The 15,812-nt window shown below is 43.7% G+C and overlaps 2 protein-coding genes across 2 annotated transcripts in view; one reads left to right on the forward strand and one right to left on the reverse strand.

Annotated features, from left to right (window-relative positions):
- LOC118429308 overlaps positions 1-3,063 on the forward strand; it is a 4,500-nt gene extending 1,437 nt beyond the window's left edge. Inside the window, exon 3 of the mRNA XM_035839789.1 lies at positions 1,838-3,063. Coding sequence (XP_035695682.1) covers positions 1,838-2,829 — 992 coding nt within the window. The 3' untranslated portion in view covers positions 2,830-3,063. The remainder of the gene's footprint in view (positions 1-1,837) is intronic.
- A 9,644-nt stretch (positions 3,064-12,707) lies between these two features.
- The window catches only part of LOC118429310 (ATP-binding cassette sub-family A member 5-like), a 40,302-nt gene continuing 37,197 nt past the window's right edge, over positions 12,708-15,812 (reverse strand). The window contains exons 33-35 of the mRNA XM_035839792.1: positions 14,598-14,737; positions 13,947-14,002; positions 12,708-12,874 (exon numbers count right to left, since the gene is read on the reverse strand). Coding sequence (XP_035695685.1) covers positions 12,728-12,874; positions 13,947-14,002; positions 14,598-14,737 — 343 coding nt within the window. The 3' untranslated portion in view covers positions 12,708-12,727. The remainder of the gene's footprint in view (positions 12,875-13,946; positions 14,003-14,597; positions 14,738-15,812) is intronic.

Raw genomic sequence — 15,812 nt, forward strand, 5'->3', positions numbered from 1 at the left:
CACAGCGGACATGTGGTCAGCAAATACCGTCACGACCCTTGACGTGCCTTCGCCTAAACCGATTCCTCCTCGCTCTGCCATTGAACTTCATGAGCTAGTGTACGACTCCGGGACACTCAACTTCCAGGGTTTACGTCTCCCCGTCAGTTCCAACTTGAAGATACCAGTGTGGAGGGCCACCTTGTCCCAGTACCACGACAGTAAGGTCGCAGACTTCTTAGAATTCGGCTGGCCCGTAGGTTACACCGCAGCGACACTGCCTCGGTCCACGGCACGCAACCACACGTCGGCGACACAGTACGGCGCTGATGTTGACGCGTATATAGCCAAGGAAACGAGACTCGGCGCTACCCATGGCCCCTTCGACGCTCCTCCCTTTGAGCGACTCACATGTTCGCCATTACAAACAGTGCCAAAGCGAGATTCTGACAAACGCCGAGTAGTTCTAGACTTGAGCTTTCCACCCGGGAATTCCGTCAACAGTGGTATACCCGGGCACGAATATCTGGGAGAGCAATTCAACCTTATACTCCCTAGTTATGACGCCTTCGAGGATCTACTCCGAAGCAAGGGTCAAGGCTGCTACATGTTTAAACGGGACCTTAGTCGCGCATACCGGCAGATACCAGTAGACCCGCACGATCACCATCTCCTGGGCTACTGCTGGCGAGGCAAATACTACTTTGATTCATCGTTCCCGTTTGGCCTTCGGTCGGCCGCCATGGCCTGTCAGCGGACCACCAACGCGGTGTCCTTCATCTATTCCCTCCAGGGTTTCTCCTGCGTCAATTACATTGATGACTTTGGCGGCGCAGACACCCCAAGCAGAGCGGACGCAGCATATCTCGCCCTGGGTCAAACGTTTGACGATCTCGGCTTGGCAGAGTCTATAGAGAAGGCCACTCCGCCCTCTACCGAGATGACCTTCCTTGGCGTCGGCTACAATTCCAGCGTGATGTCCAAGGCGGTGACACAAGACAGACTCACTGACACCCTGAGCGAACTCGCGCTGTGGACAGACAAGAAGAGAGCAACGAAGCGAGAAGTTCAAGCCCTTCTCGGCAAGCTCTCCTTTATCTCGGCCTGCGTCACACCCGGCCGCGTCTTCTTATCGCGTATCATCACGACCATGAGGGGCTTACGCAGCAACCATCACAGGGTCCGCATCAGTACTGAATTCCGCAAGGACATCAACTGGTGGCTCCACTTCCTGGTGGAATACAACGGCGTCTCACTCTTGCCAGACATAGCGGGTCGCAGGGCCCCTGACGTCCCAACTACAGATGCGTGCCTTTCCGGCTGTGGAGGGACCTTCAACAAAGAATTCTTTCACGCCGAGTTCCCGCCGGAAATCGCCGAGTCCAATCATCCAATACACCGTCTAGAGATGCTAGCAGTCATCGCAGCCTGCAAAGCCTGGGGCGCTGCCTGGACCGGATGCACGATAGACATCGCCTGCGATAACTCCGTGACAGTACACGTTATAAACTCGGGACGCTCGATCGACGCCTTCCTGCAGTCGTGCGCCAGGGAGCTCGTCTACCTGCAGGCCAGGCACGATTTCCACCTCTCGGCGCACCACATTCCTGGGGTCGACAATAGATTGGCCGACTTTCTGAGCAGGTGGCACACCGACGCCAAATACCAGACCTTGTTCCGCGAAGCCACGGTCAGCGAAGCATGGACAGAAGTCTCCGCAAACCACAACTGGTTTCACTTCTCCCATTCCTGGTAGAAACTCCTCTCGCGGCTCCTAGTGCAGAACGCTAGGCCAGCAAACACCACCCCTCCCCAACAACAGACTCCAGCTGACCTTTCACCTTCCCTCCCGTTACAGCTACCGCCTGGCGGCTCCTACAACAGGACACCAGAGACACCCAACGGTCCGCCTTCGCAGCTTCCACACAGGCTAACCACCGGACTCACTTCGCCGCTTACCTGGGCTTCTGCGAGTATTTCCATCAACAGCCTTTCCCAGCCACCCCGCACCTCCTGTCCTGCTACGCACAGTTTCTCAGCCGAACACTCAACTCGCCAGCCTCCATCTCTCATTACCTCTCCTCCGTGAAGCTCCTACATCACTTACAGGGTTTCCACGACCTACACCTGAAACACTTTGAACTGCAGCAAACGCTCAAAGGACTGAAGCGCAACTTACAACACCGCCCAAGAGTCCCTCATCCCGTCACCCCAGAATTCCTCTTCCAGGCCCACCTATCTCTAGACCATTCAAAACCAAAAGACGCCACCATCTGGGCTATCTTACTCGTGGGCTTCTTCGCCTACTTCAGGAAGTCTAATCTCGTCCCCCCCACAGCACGCGCATTCAAGCCAGACCACCATCTCTGCCGTCGTGACATCCTAGTTGCTCCAGAGGGCCTTCTCATCCGCACGAGTTGGTCTAAGACAATCCAGGCGAACGAAAGAGAGGTGTTGACACCAGTCCTGGCCATCCCAGGCTCTCCTCTCTGCCCAGTCGCCGCCTACAGACGCATGCTACACATCGTCCCTGCCTCACCAGACTCACCCGCCTTTCTACTCCCGTCCACGCCTCGCCGACCATGCAGACCGGTCACCAGCTCCATCCTGGAGAAGGCCTTCGCCCAACTGGTCGCCTCCGCCGGTAGGCCTCCGGGCTTTCACACCCTGCATGACCTTCGGCGCGGAGGTTACACGCTCGCCTTTGAAGCAGGCGTCCCCAGGGAACTCCGACAGCGGCACGGTGACTGGCGTTCCGACGCAGACCTGTTCTACCTGCAGCCCTCCATGGCACAGCGACTTCGGCTTCCAGCGGCCATGAGGACACTGATCCTCCAACGCACCACCTAGCCACGCGACAACATCGCCGGGACGACCAACTTCTCTTCCAACCCCAGAGAACTCTTACTCACCAACTCACACTCTCATCTCCTTCTTGGCACACCTCACTCTGTTCGGCCTGGCCTTTGACATACAGAAATGTACAGACTCTGGACTACCATTAAAAATGTCATGCGCCAAGCTGTCTGTTCGTGATCATGAGTTGGTGTAATTATGGTGGTACCGCGCCATCTGGCGAGGTAGCGGGGAATTCCACCACGGGCCGGTCACATGACTCTCCCTGGCCAATCGCAGCAGTCTCAGATGAGAAGCTCTTCCGTCAAGTCAGACATCCCACGTCCACCCCGGCAACACAGACTCTCCCGAAGACTCTCTGCGAGGCACGCTCACAACCACCCAGCTCAGCAGAGTCAGCGCACTCTCCCCTCCCGTGACCGGGCTTCATAGACTTCAAGCAGTAGCAGAACTCACATTACGAGCAGACTCCTATTATTGCATCACAGGACAACTGACTCTAACTCTGTGCATAACCAGTCCTTTTTAGTTTAGCAGTAGCCAACTTTCGCTTAGTTTATCAAGGTTCGTAGATCAGTTAGGTTAGCAGTTTGTTATATAAGACTCGTGAGCAGAAAAGGCTCTCACCAAGCGCTCAAGCATCCGGCCGATGCCACGTTCTCCACAAACGGAAACTTCTAGTTAGCTTAACGACTTGTTCCGTCGGTTAGGTCGCTCGACTCCTATTATATCAAGTTTACGTACCTCGTGTTACTTAACTCTTTCACCTGTTAACGCATGCCTTCGACGTTATTCGCACAAGCCTAGTTCTCGATCATAATGTTAAAGCATACGCTTGATGCCTGGGTCGATACCCATGGCCTTTGACATACAGAAATGTACAGACTCTGGACTACCATTAAAAATGTCATGCGCCAAGCTGTCTGTTCGTGATCATGAGTTGGTGTAATTTACATACGAATGAAGGCTCACCTGGGGGATAACCGCTAACCGCTAAGCGAACCCTTCGGTAACCGCAAAAAAGCGACCCCTTACGATCGGACTTCCGAAATTTCAAACAAAATGTGCGTTACTTTCAACACTTGAATATCATAGTAAAACCCGTGGGCAAAAGGTAAAAAGTGATTTGAGTACCCAAAATTACTTTGTAACTTTTCTACATACGAATGAAGGCTCACCTGGGGGATAACCGCTAACCGCTAAGCGAACCCTTCGGTAACCGCAAAAAAGCGACCCCTTACGATCGGACTTCCGAAATTTCAAACAAAATGTGCGTTACTTTCAACACTTGAATATCATAGTAAAACCCGTGGGCAAAAGGTAAAAAGTGATTTGAGTACCCAAAATTACTTTGTAACTTTTCTACATACGAATGAAGGCTCACCTGGGGGATAACCGCTAACCGCTAAGCGAACCCTTCGGTAACCGCAAAAAAGCGACCCCTTACGATCGGACTTCCGAAATTTCAAACAAAATGTGCGTTACTTTCAACACTTGAATGTCATAGTAAAACCCCTGGGCAAAAGGTAAAAAGTGATTTGAGTACCCAAAATTACTTTGTAACTTTTCTACATACGAATGAAGGCTCACCTGGGGGATAACCGCTAACCGCTAAGCGAACCCTTCGGTAACCGCAAAAAAGCGACCCCTTACGATCGGACTTCCGAAATTTCAAGAAAAATGTGCGTTACTTTCAACACTTCAATATAATAGTAAAACTTTTATGTTTTACTATGATATTCAAGTGTTGAAAGTAGGAATACATAATTTACAAAGCATCGATAACAATGCATTCGAAGACAACAAGGCCAAAAGTTTTCAGGTCATTTTCGGGGCAGGCGAGCTCGTCGTGGGACAAACACACTGTCACGTTCATCGCCAGATTTGTAGATAATAATAGCATGTGCTCACGGCACAAGACGAGCATGATTCAACAGCAATCTTGAATTTCTTTTGGTGACCTACAACTCGTGTAAAAGTGTGAGGAACCGTTGCATTATCGCCCGGATCTACGGCTGAATGGGTCAAATTGAACGTACGCCGCCATTTACCCGCCATTTTTAATGCTACGGAAGCAGTAAAGTTTTACGTCATAGCGGTTGTGACGAACCAAAATTAACTGAAAATTCTTGTCAGTATACGCCCATTTTCTCATGACTTTTTGTATGCTCATGCAGATTTTTGTTTTGTGCAACTACTAACAGGAAAGAAAGGAACAACAGAGGATGTATAAAGGTACATAGCGGCAGTTAATTGTGCCGTGTTTCGTTCGGCCGGTATAGTGCACCCCCTTCCAACCAAGCGCCCGTTCTCCGTGCAATTCCGCGGTGTGTTCCAATTACGAAATTATGTTTTTAGCAGGACCAGAGAGACAAAATAATTTACACAGAAGAAGTGGCAAAGGTAAGCTGTAACAGCAACATGTAACTGGAGAAAATGATGCGTTGATCATTTGCCAAATTAGCATTGCTTGAGAAATTGCAGTAAACCGACCGGTATTATGCCAATGGATGTTAGATTTTAGAATTACATAGATGAATTCCAAGACCAAAGACAAGTATTAGTGACCGAATGGGTGTTGTATTCATCGGTATTTCGATGAATTCCACGGCCAAATGCCATTACTAGCAACGGAATGCACGCTGGGTTCATCAACTTGCCAAGTTGATGAACCCAGCGTCCAACCACAATACTAAGACAAAGACAACTCCATGTATGCTGAAAAATAACATTGGTTTTTCAGTTTTCAGTTAAAACGAAGGCAAGTATAAGAGAGTTAAAATCTTTACCTTTATATCTACGATCCCAATAAAGCCATCCTAGCTTTGTGCAAACCACTTTAAAAGTATACGTACCATTTTCGAACTTCTAGCTCTGTATAGTCTTTATCAATTCAAATTGTTACAAATGGTATCTGCATTGTATCACACAATCGATTGACATAAATTAGCTAAAATTGATTACTCTGTGTAAAAGTATTAGTGAAAGGGCGTTTTACTATCTACAGCCAAATGTCAGTATTAGCGACGGAATGCCGGTGGATTTCATCCATATATATAGATGAAATCCACAGCCAAATGTCAGTACATTTGTAGTAGCAACGGAATGCCCATGGATTTCATCACAACATATTAATGAAATCCACAGCCAAATGCCAGTATTAGCGACGTGGATTTCATCACTACATACTGATGACGTCCACAGCCAAATGTCAGTATTAGCGGCGGAATGCCCGTGGATTTCATCACTACATACTGATGAAGTCCACAACCAAATGTCAGTATTAGCGACGGAATGCCCGTGGATTTCATCACTACATACAGATGAAGTCCACAGCCAAATGTCAGTATTAGCGGCGGAATGCCCGAGGATTTCATCACTACATACTGATGAAGTCCACAGCTAAATGTCAGTATTAGTGGTGGAATGCCCGTGGATTTCATCACAACATATTGATGAAGTCCACAGCCAAATGTCAGTATTAGCGACGGAATGCCCGTGGATTTCATCACTACATACTGATGAAGTCCACAGCCAAATGTCAGTATAAGCGACGGAATGCCCGTGGATTTCATCCATATATATTGATGAAACCACAGCCAAATGTCAGTATTAGCGGCGGAATGCCCGTGGATTTCATCACTACATACTGATGAAGTCCACAGCCAAATGTCAGTATTAGCGACAGAATGCCCGTGGATTTCATCACTACATACTGATGAAGTCCACAGCCAAATGTCAGTATTAGCGACGGAATGCCCGTGGATTTCATCACTACATACTGATGAAGTCCACAGCCAAATGTCAGTATTAGCGGCGGAATGCCCGTGGATTTCATCACTACATACTGATGAAGTCCACAGCCAAATGTCAGTAGTAGCGACGGAATGCCCGTGGATTTCATCACTAAATACTGATGAAGTCCACAGCCAAATGTCAGTATTAGCGGCGGAATGCCCGTGGATTTCATCACTACATACTGATGAAGTCCACAGCCAAATGTCAGTATTAGCGACGGAATGCCCGTGGATTTCATCACTACATACTGATTAAGTCCACAGCCAAATGTCAGTATTAGCGGCGGAATGCCCGTGGATTTCATCACTACATACTGATGAAGTCCACAGCCAAATGTCAGTATTAGCGGCGGAATGCCCGTGGATTTCATTACTACATACTGATGAAGTCCACAGCCAAATGTCAGTATTAGCGGCGGAATGCCCGTGGATTTCATCACTACATGTCGATGAAATCCACAGCCGTGGAGTTCATCATCCTTCTACCGATGAAATCCACAGCCGTGGATTTCATCAACATAGTGATGAACTCCACAGCTGTGGAGTTCATCAATCCACGGTCCTTGGATATACCTGGAGGTTGGACTGACGCAAATGCCCCCGAAAACATAACCTTCTTCGCAAAGGTAATTAAGCAATAAGACTGCTATATGTTTTAGAAATTTACTATGGAAAGACCTGAGTGAGTAAAAATTTCACCAATCAATACAAGGTAAAACACAGCAACCATAGAAACACTGTGATTTTGTCTTATCAATATGGGTGCGGACACATCTTTAAGACTTAGCATGAAAGTCCATCTGTGTTGGTAGAATACATTATAGGAAAAATTTACCGGTCACCGATGTCTGATGGGTCCATACGGCGTAGTTGTGTCATCAGGCTATTTCCCGACCTGACATGACCTGTGCCCAGTCGTGTGTGCTCGCCCATTTGATGAGATTAGGAAGGGAAGGTCCCGCGGCAGGTGTGTGCTCGCCCATTGGTCAGCCCATTTGATGAGATTATGAAGGAAGGTCCCGCGGCAGGTGTGTGCTCGCCCATTGGTCAGTCCATTTGATGGGATTAGGTAGGGAAGGTCCCGCGGCAGGTGTGCAGGCAAGAGTTGCCTTGTTTCCGCACAAGCTGGCCAGATGACCCACGTTGTGATTTTGTCGTCCAAAATAGGCACGTATACAGCTACTGGAATTTGAGGCCCATAGTTTATTTGAGAGAGGAGAAGCAGTGCAATTTTGTGCAATTGTACACAATTGTGCGAGGTGTGGCCATTTTTTTTCAACTCGGGAAAAATAGGGTCGGGAAATCCCAGAAGCAACAAATTAAATTGGTGTGGCCTAATAAAGAAATAAAATGAACAACCGCAGTTTGCATTAGGTTCATTTTTAGGCCTACTTCTCTCCCATATTCCAATACCAGCCGGTATTGCACTGTCCGCAGGCATGAAGTCCATAGCCTTACAAATCCCACAGCAGTGAAATACAACTAAGGCCACAGTACGTAACGTTAAATTTTATGGATGACATCAGCGCGCTCATCAATTTTCGTCTGATTTCAGAAAAAAAAACAAGAATAATTTTTTTCTTCTGCAGGGGTGCAGAACATGACGATAAAGTACCAAAATGAGCAAATGCATTGTGCTGTAGCCTAATAATTGTACTTGTAGAAGTGACACTTGCGAGGTACCCAGGACTCTAGTTGTAGAAATGAAACTTATTGGATAGTTGTAAAGTGATACCAATATGGAAGCTATGAGTGTGGTTACCAACTATGTTGGTGATACCAGTCTATCACATTAGTGTCACTTTTACCACACCAGTACATGTCTTAAATACAGGAATGAATGCCTTGTTGGCTCTGGTACCATGTTTTGTCCCTTTAATTCTTTTTACATCAGTCATCACAACTTTAATTTATGGTGCCTATTTTGAAAATGTAGCCATCTTGTTGTTTTTTTTCACCCATCTTGTTTTTTCACCCATCTTGTTTTTTTTTCGCCCTATTGCACTATTTTTGCAGCCTGCAGAGAATGTCATCCATAAAATTTACTTGCTGTGGCCTTAGGTTATATACTAGGTTACTTCGCACATATCAGAAGTAATATATTATCATGGTTCTAATGCCGTTTTCTTCGCAGCAATATGGGCCATTGATTTGAGTATAGTGGTTATAGTCTATTCACATGCAGAATCAGGTCCGGACCTGGAGCTAATCCTCTGGACCTGAACCGGACCTGGACTTTTTGTACCGGTACCCACCCCTACCCACCCCTACTGAGCATAGCGACCAAATGCGTATTGGTGGTAGCATGACGACTAAATATACGTATGTAAACGATGTTTCTTTCAAGACAATGGAGACATGCAGTTCCCAAACATTAACAGACACAAACACTGTGACGCCCAGCATGACGCCTATACGTACTGTAGTATGAACTAGAGTTCGGGGACCTCATACCTCCATGAAATATTTATTGCTTTTTTGTGGATGGTATGTATGTTTATAGTCGGTTGTACTTGAGAGTAATGGTTATAAATGTTATGGGAAAGTAGTGGTGTATTTATTTAATGACACAGAGGATGTCCATCTGATTAGTAATTATTAAAATGTGACACTTAATTGTGTAATGTGCGTCGACGGCATATGGTAGCGTGGTGTTCCTTAAGCTTGATGTTTGGCATTTAAACTGTCTAAGGTTGTCAGCATTATTGAGGTTCGACTATGTGCCTCAGAGCGGTGTGGTGGGAGGAAGTTGGGAAACTCAGGAAGAAGAAGGGATGTGGCCAACTTTAGTCAGATGGTGATTTGATTTTCCACCAATATGTCATAACATCAGCTGTTCACACGGTACAAAAACGAGATGCACACTTTCCTCTGACAGCCCTACATCAACTGAAAGATGAATATTTGGCGCCAACCCCGTCTGCTAAAAAACAAGTACCATTGGCTACGAAAGAGACAACTAACAACTGTCCCTTATCGTAACGAAATCAGAACATCTGTATCGCCCATAAAACTTCCGACACCCAACCCATCTAAGATGAGAGGACCTAATGGCATTTTAATCACCATGTCACTCAAATCAGCATTACTGTATGTGAGACATCCATACCTGTTAAGCATTACCGTTAAATGTACCTCAACTTCTTACAATTATACTTACACTTCACATCTCCATGATATCCTAAGCAGACATAAATAAAACTAATTATCATATTCAAAAAACTCGGGGTTCCCCAAACAGCTGTCATACAAATCACCTCACTATCTGCTTGGAGCTAAGCCCATTAACAAACACTTAAATCACGATGCCTGTTCCAATATATCGCAGATATAGGGGTGATTTCTATTATTACATCGATTATAACGACAGATGCGGCGCCCAAAATCTCATCGATTCGAGCTTTCATCACACCCCACCAACACAAGTATGAAACCAATCCATCCATGGCCAGCCGTTCTTGAGTAATCTTGTACACAGACAGAGACACATAACAGAAAATATAACCTCCATTCCATGGAGATAATAATGTCTGATAGGTGTCGCTGTGACACCGTCCCTATTTTGAACGGTGTGGTGGTGGAAGCCAGACAAAATGTGAAATGCAAAAGCGTGAGTTTGGTGATTTTGGGTAGCAAATTATTGTCTATCGGTGAAGCTAGATGGATGAGGTTAACAAACATTTGTCTTCAGAATTGCGTACTGTGACCCAAAATGCATAAATGGCTCCATGAACCTTGTTTTGTGGTTAACTTCAAGTAAATAAAAAAGTTTTACTAGACTATTCATAATCATATATGCACATGCTATCTATGGCTCTACCGGTAAATTAACAATTAAGTTAAACGTTATGTTGGATTCTGTGCAACATTAAATTCAAAAGAACTAATGTGTGTAAATGTAATGTTACAAGTTGAACATGAAAACACTCATAAGCACACTATTTGATCATATCTACTTATAGCATCTATAAACTTGAAGGCAGTAAACAAGCAAAAAGCTTGTTTTGATACGTTTATTTCATATTCATACAATGTGATATGTTTGGGTTAAAATCATATAACACAAGTTGATCAAATGTTTTAATTCAATGCCGATCAAATCAACAGAGTACTAATTAATAAAATCCCTTATCGTTAGTTATTCCAATTGCTCAAAGGTAGGAATACATACCCCACCTAAAATATTAATCTTCTGAGACTGAACTGTCAAAGAGGAAAAAACATCTGCACCTACATCTACATTACATAGCAAACACACAATCATGTAACATTACATATTACATACATGAATTAACACACATATAAAACTTGATATCACCATAATTTTCAATCTCATCGCATATTTCAAAATATACATCATTTGATTCACAAAATTTTCAGCAAAGACTTACCTAGTTTATGGCATTTATAGATACTCTGTGCCATCAAATTTAACAAAAACTGCATTATACTATAATTATAATAGTCAAAAACAAAACAGTTTTGACAATTTCCCAGTGACTTAAATACTAATCACTGTAAACAGTTAAGTTGCCTTTTTTAAAGCTAATTTAATATCACTTTCAGGAGTACAATTCTCAAACACAGATTCTTCTTTTTTTCATTCATTCTTTTCTATAGCCTGGATACCATACCCCAACCTCAAATATCTTTTGTGTTGGGGTCTGGCAGGATGGCTGTAGAAAGGTTCTCGAAGGCCCTTGATCAGAGGGAGGAGAACCTAGGATTGATGGCCACTCGCACCACAGATAGCCAGCTACAACACACCACAGTTGGTCAGCAGGCTATCACAGTAGGAATCAGGTACTTAGTGGTCACTGTTATGGATTCAAAAAATACAGTTGGGGGTCTTTAACCAATCATGGTAGGATGTAATTACCTCCTGCTACTGTTCTAATGGTGGAGTTTTTTGCCCACTAGAAGGGGCAAAATTGAGAAGAGTTCCTAAATTGTCATCCTGCCAGACCCCTGCACGATAGATACTTGAGATCGGGCTGGGGTTTGGTAACCAGGCTATCTTTTCTATGGACCAATCTCCTACACATACATCAGATCTCAAATCAAATCTTAGCCACTGATATTCATTCAATAATTTCCCTGAGATTATTTGCTTCATTTGTTGATTGTCTCACTGCAAAACAATCTGTATGTAGAATAAATACAAAACAAGCCGACAGAGGGCCTAAGATCTAGTCATTCTGAGGTCTCGCCAACACCAGGTCTACCCACATACCAAGTATATGGTATGTCCTCACATTATCTTGTTGACACACAGAAAAAACACAATGCCACCTATGTTATACATAAAGTTGGTTTATGTTAATAAATTTGGATAGACTGTCACCCCCATGTTAAGTTACTTCAGTCTGACTACCGACTCATACAAGTCGGCCATGTTGGAAATAAACTCCTCAAATATTTGCATTTATGACGCTCCCTTTAGCAATCTTACAACTGGACTGACGCAAATGCTCCCGAAAACATAACCTTGTTGGCAAAGGTAATTAAGCAATTAAACTGCCATATGTTTTTCAGAAATTTCTTAGGAAACACCAGAGTAAGTAAAACAACCTTATACAAGGTAATACAAGGTAAAATCACAGCAATCATAGAAACACAGTGATCATGTCTTAATAATATATTTACACATTGTGAAAGTTGCAGGTACGTCACATGTCTTTTGAACAGTCAACAGGCTGATGCCTTCTTTCCTGTATGCGGTATCAAGCTAGTAATGTGGTTCCAGACCAGGGCTCTAGCCAGCCTGATTTTGTTTTCCGTCAGCCAATTCCCACTGTCGCAAAAACTGCGAAAATTAAGTTAGAAAGACGGAACTGAGACCTTGAAAAACGGGTTTTGAGATGAGATTATCGTATGCAAAAGGGCGCCGACACACTAAGTCAACACTCATAACAATAGCAAAAGAAACAGTGTCCCCAAGCCGCCTGTAGCTTCCACCAAGAATTTTTGTCCGTTACAGTCAGCAAATTTCCATCAATTGACGGAAAAACGGACACTGGCTAGAGCCCTGTTGCAGACACATCTACAGAATAAGACATTGACTCCTGTTGGATGCAGAAATATCCTTCTGAATGTTACACCTCGATCCGTACAGGTCCTGGAGTCTCGCCGCTGGGACTTGGCGAGTTCAGAGATCGCTGTCGTTTGATGGACTTTTTCTTGATGTCCAACTCCACCCCGCCGCTGGAGTCATCCTGATGGCGAGCGAAACGCAGGAAAACCTGGCACGAGAGAGGATGTTAGAAAAAAGCCACATTTTCTCTACGTTGGATGTACATGTATGATGTGTAACGCCAGTTCACATTTATGAGCGTGGTAACCTACATTTATATCCACTGATTTTGAAAAAAAAGGGGTATTTATGAATATCAAGTATACGGATGGTGGTTTCTATTTGCAATATGTTCAAAATATTCAACTTGATATCCAGATCCCTAGATACACTGTTTTTAAAAACAATGGATATGCGTTAGCCCGCGAATAAAGGTGAACTAATGTTAAAAGATTAAGGCTTATAAAGCACAATCAAAACTGAATAAGACAAATCAGAGGACCGACAAAAACACAGTTACACGTATATGTGGACATGGAGTCACTATAGACAGGTGTCTTCATGCTTGTGTCAATGGGAACAATTATCTAAGGGACCACCAAAAGATGATCACATTAGCCAAGCAGTCCTTACATAGAGGTGGCCACTTGTACTGTATCTCTGCTAAACATGTTTTTGCTTAATAAGGCCACACCGATTTAATTTCTTGGTTCACGGATTCGCTCGCTCCAATTTTTTGGGAAAAGAAATAAAAATAAAAATTACCACTCAGCAAATTTTCACCATTAATGAAACCATTCACCAACTTTCTGGTGTAGCAAATTGGCCTTTATATTATAAGCTCCTTAAAGTGTGGGTACAGGTGCTGTTACTGTACAAAAATAGTGTTTTTGTCCTTTTTTCAAGCTGAAAACTTTTTTTCTTTATGTTTTGGATTAGTCGTTACCTTTACCCCAACCATTTTACAATTTTTATCTTTATTTTTATTTTGCGCTCTCGCTCCATATTTTTTATGAAAAAATCCGTGAACCAAGAAATTAAATTGGTGTGGCCTAACATACCTGGCTTTCAAAGTTCTACTGGCCATATGTGGCCATTGTTTGAGTTGACATTACATACAAATGACAATGAAATATGATATCTCAAAAGATTTATAAGCTATCCTTTTAAGACGTGTGATGAAGAATGCTCAATCAAAAACCTTGCTGCAATTACAGTATATAAAGTGTGTCAAGCATTACCTGCTCAAGAGTAGACTGGCTGAATGTGTATTCTTCAATCCCAGCATTACTCTTCCCTGTAATGTAATCACCAACAAAAACACAATGTAAACAAGTGTCAACAAAACAAGTCAATTCTTAAAAGTTCTTAAAAAAGAATATGTCCTTTGTGATTGGCCCATTCTCAACCAATCACAAAGCCTGAAGGGCGATGGCAGTTTATGCCTTGTGAAAAAGTATTTTATGTTTCCGTCTGAGAGACATTATGTCTAGCCTCACACAGTATCAACAAACAAGATATGGTTTGGTGGGAATACCATAGGTTTTAAGTTAAACGTGACTGTCAAAAAATCATCAGCATGCCTGTTAACAACTGTTACAGTGAATCAGAATCATTCAACATGCCCAGTATTGGCAGTAATATGCCTGATGATAGAACTAACAAAATAGTTAATGCTCAGAAATCAGGTTCCGAACGTCCGAGCTAATAGTTGACCGTTGGAGAGTCTGCTATCGTTGACTTCCACTGTACCGCATGGTTCTACGTGTGCACGTGCATATTGGATGGCAGATTATATTACAAAATTAGCATATTCTTCCCTCAGCTCGTGAGCACAAACAAATCCATAATGTCCCTGCATATGCCCAACCTAAAATTGTTTTTCTTCCCACCTTCCTCCAAGGCTGTGAAGACAGCTGCCAGTGAGTTGACGTTCTCCTTTGGAATGTTGTATGTCACTCTGTTACCGATCAGCTCTGCCTCTGCCGCACTGGGAAACAGCTCATGAACAAATTCATCCAACTGGTCCAATCTGGAACAAAAGACGCTATCACCTTAGTTTAGGTTATATACTAGGTTACTTCGCACATATCAGAAGTAATATATTATCATCAGGGCTCGAAATTCGTTTGGGGGATTAGGTGCACTGATGCACCCAGCTTAAAAAATTAAACACTTAGATTTAAGTAATATTTAATAAGCTAATAATAAAACTCAGTTACAAGCTATCAAATTCTTAAACAAGTACCAAGACAGATATTTTTATCATCTTTCTAAAACTCAGATCTCGAGAATCCAATACTTTTATACTTTGATATCTTTACATTACATAAACCTAAGAAAATATTTGGGTGCACCCTGTGCATCCACAGAAAATAATTGGGTGCATAGCTCCACTTTTGGGTGCACCTGGGTGCACATGCACCCAGTATTTCGAGCCCTGATCATGGTTCTCATGCTGTTCTTTAAGTGTCAGCATTTTCTACTGAGGTTGGAACTTTTAAAATAGTGAAAGAAGGTACGATTTCAAGAGCTGAGTTAAGTTGTGATCTACTGAAAAAATGCTGAATATTGGTTGCTCTTTAGATTAATTGTTTCCAGGGTTAGGCAGTAGTGAGGAAAGAATGAGACCACAACACATTTGTGAAATTTAAAAAATCAGCAGGGCTCTAGCCAGCGTCCGTTCTTCCGTCAATTGACAGAAATTTGCTGCATGTGACAGAAAAATTTTTAAATCAATCCGTCAACCTTGACGGACAAAAATTCTTGGTGGAAGCTACAGGCGGCTTGGGGACACTGTCCACGGCCATAAAAGCCACACACTATTTGTCTTGCTATTGTTATGATTGTTGACAATGTGTGTCGGCACCCATTTGCATACGATAATCTCATTAAAAAAACGTTTTCAAGGTCTCTTTTCCGTCTTTCTAACTTAATTTTCAGAGTTTTCGCGACAACAGGAATTGGCTGACGGAAAAAAATTTCGAGCTGGCTAGAGCCCTGGCTGCCAGTCTCTTTCAAAAGGAAACTGCCCAGACGACTCTTACATTGTGCATGCATTGACCCTGACCTCTTGCTGTTGATATCATGATTATAGACACTATACA

Source organism: Branchiostoma floridae, chromosome 13 (genome assembly GCF_000003815.2).
Source record: "Branchiostoma floridae strain S238N-H82 chromosome 13, Bfl_VNyyK, whole genome shotgun sequence".
In the NCBI taxonomy this organism is placed as follows: domain Eukaryota; kingdom Metazoa; phylum Chordata; class Leptocardii; order Amphioxiformes; family Branchiostomatidae; genus Branchiostoma; species Branchiostoma floridae.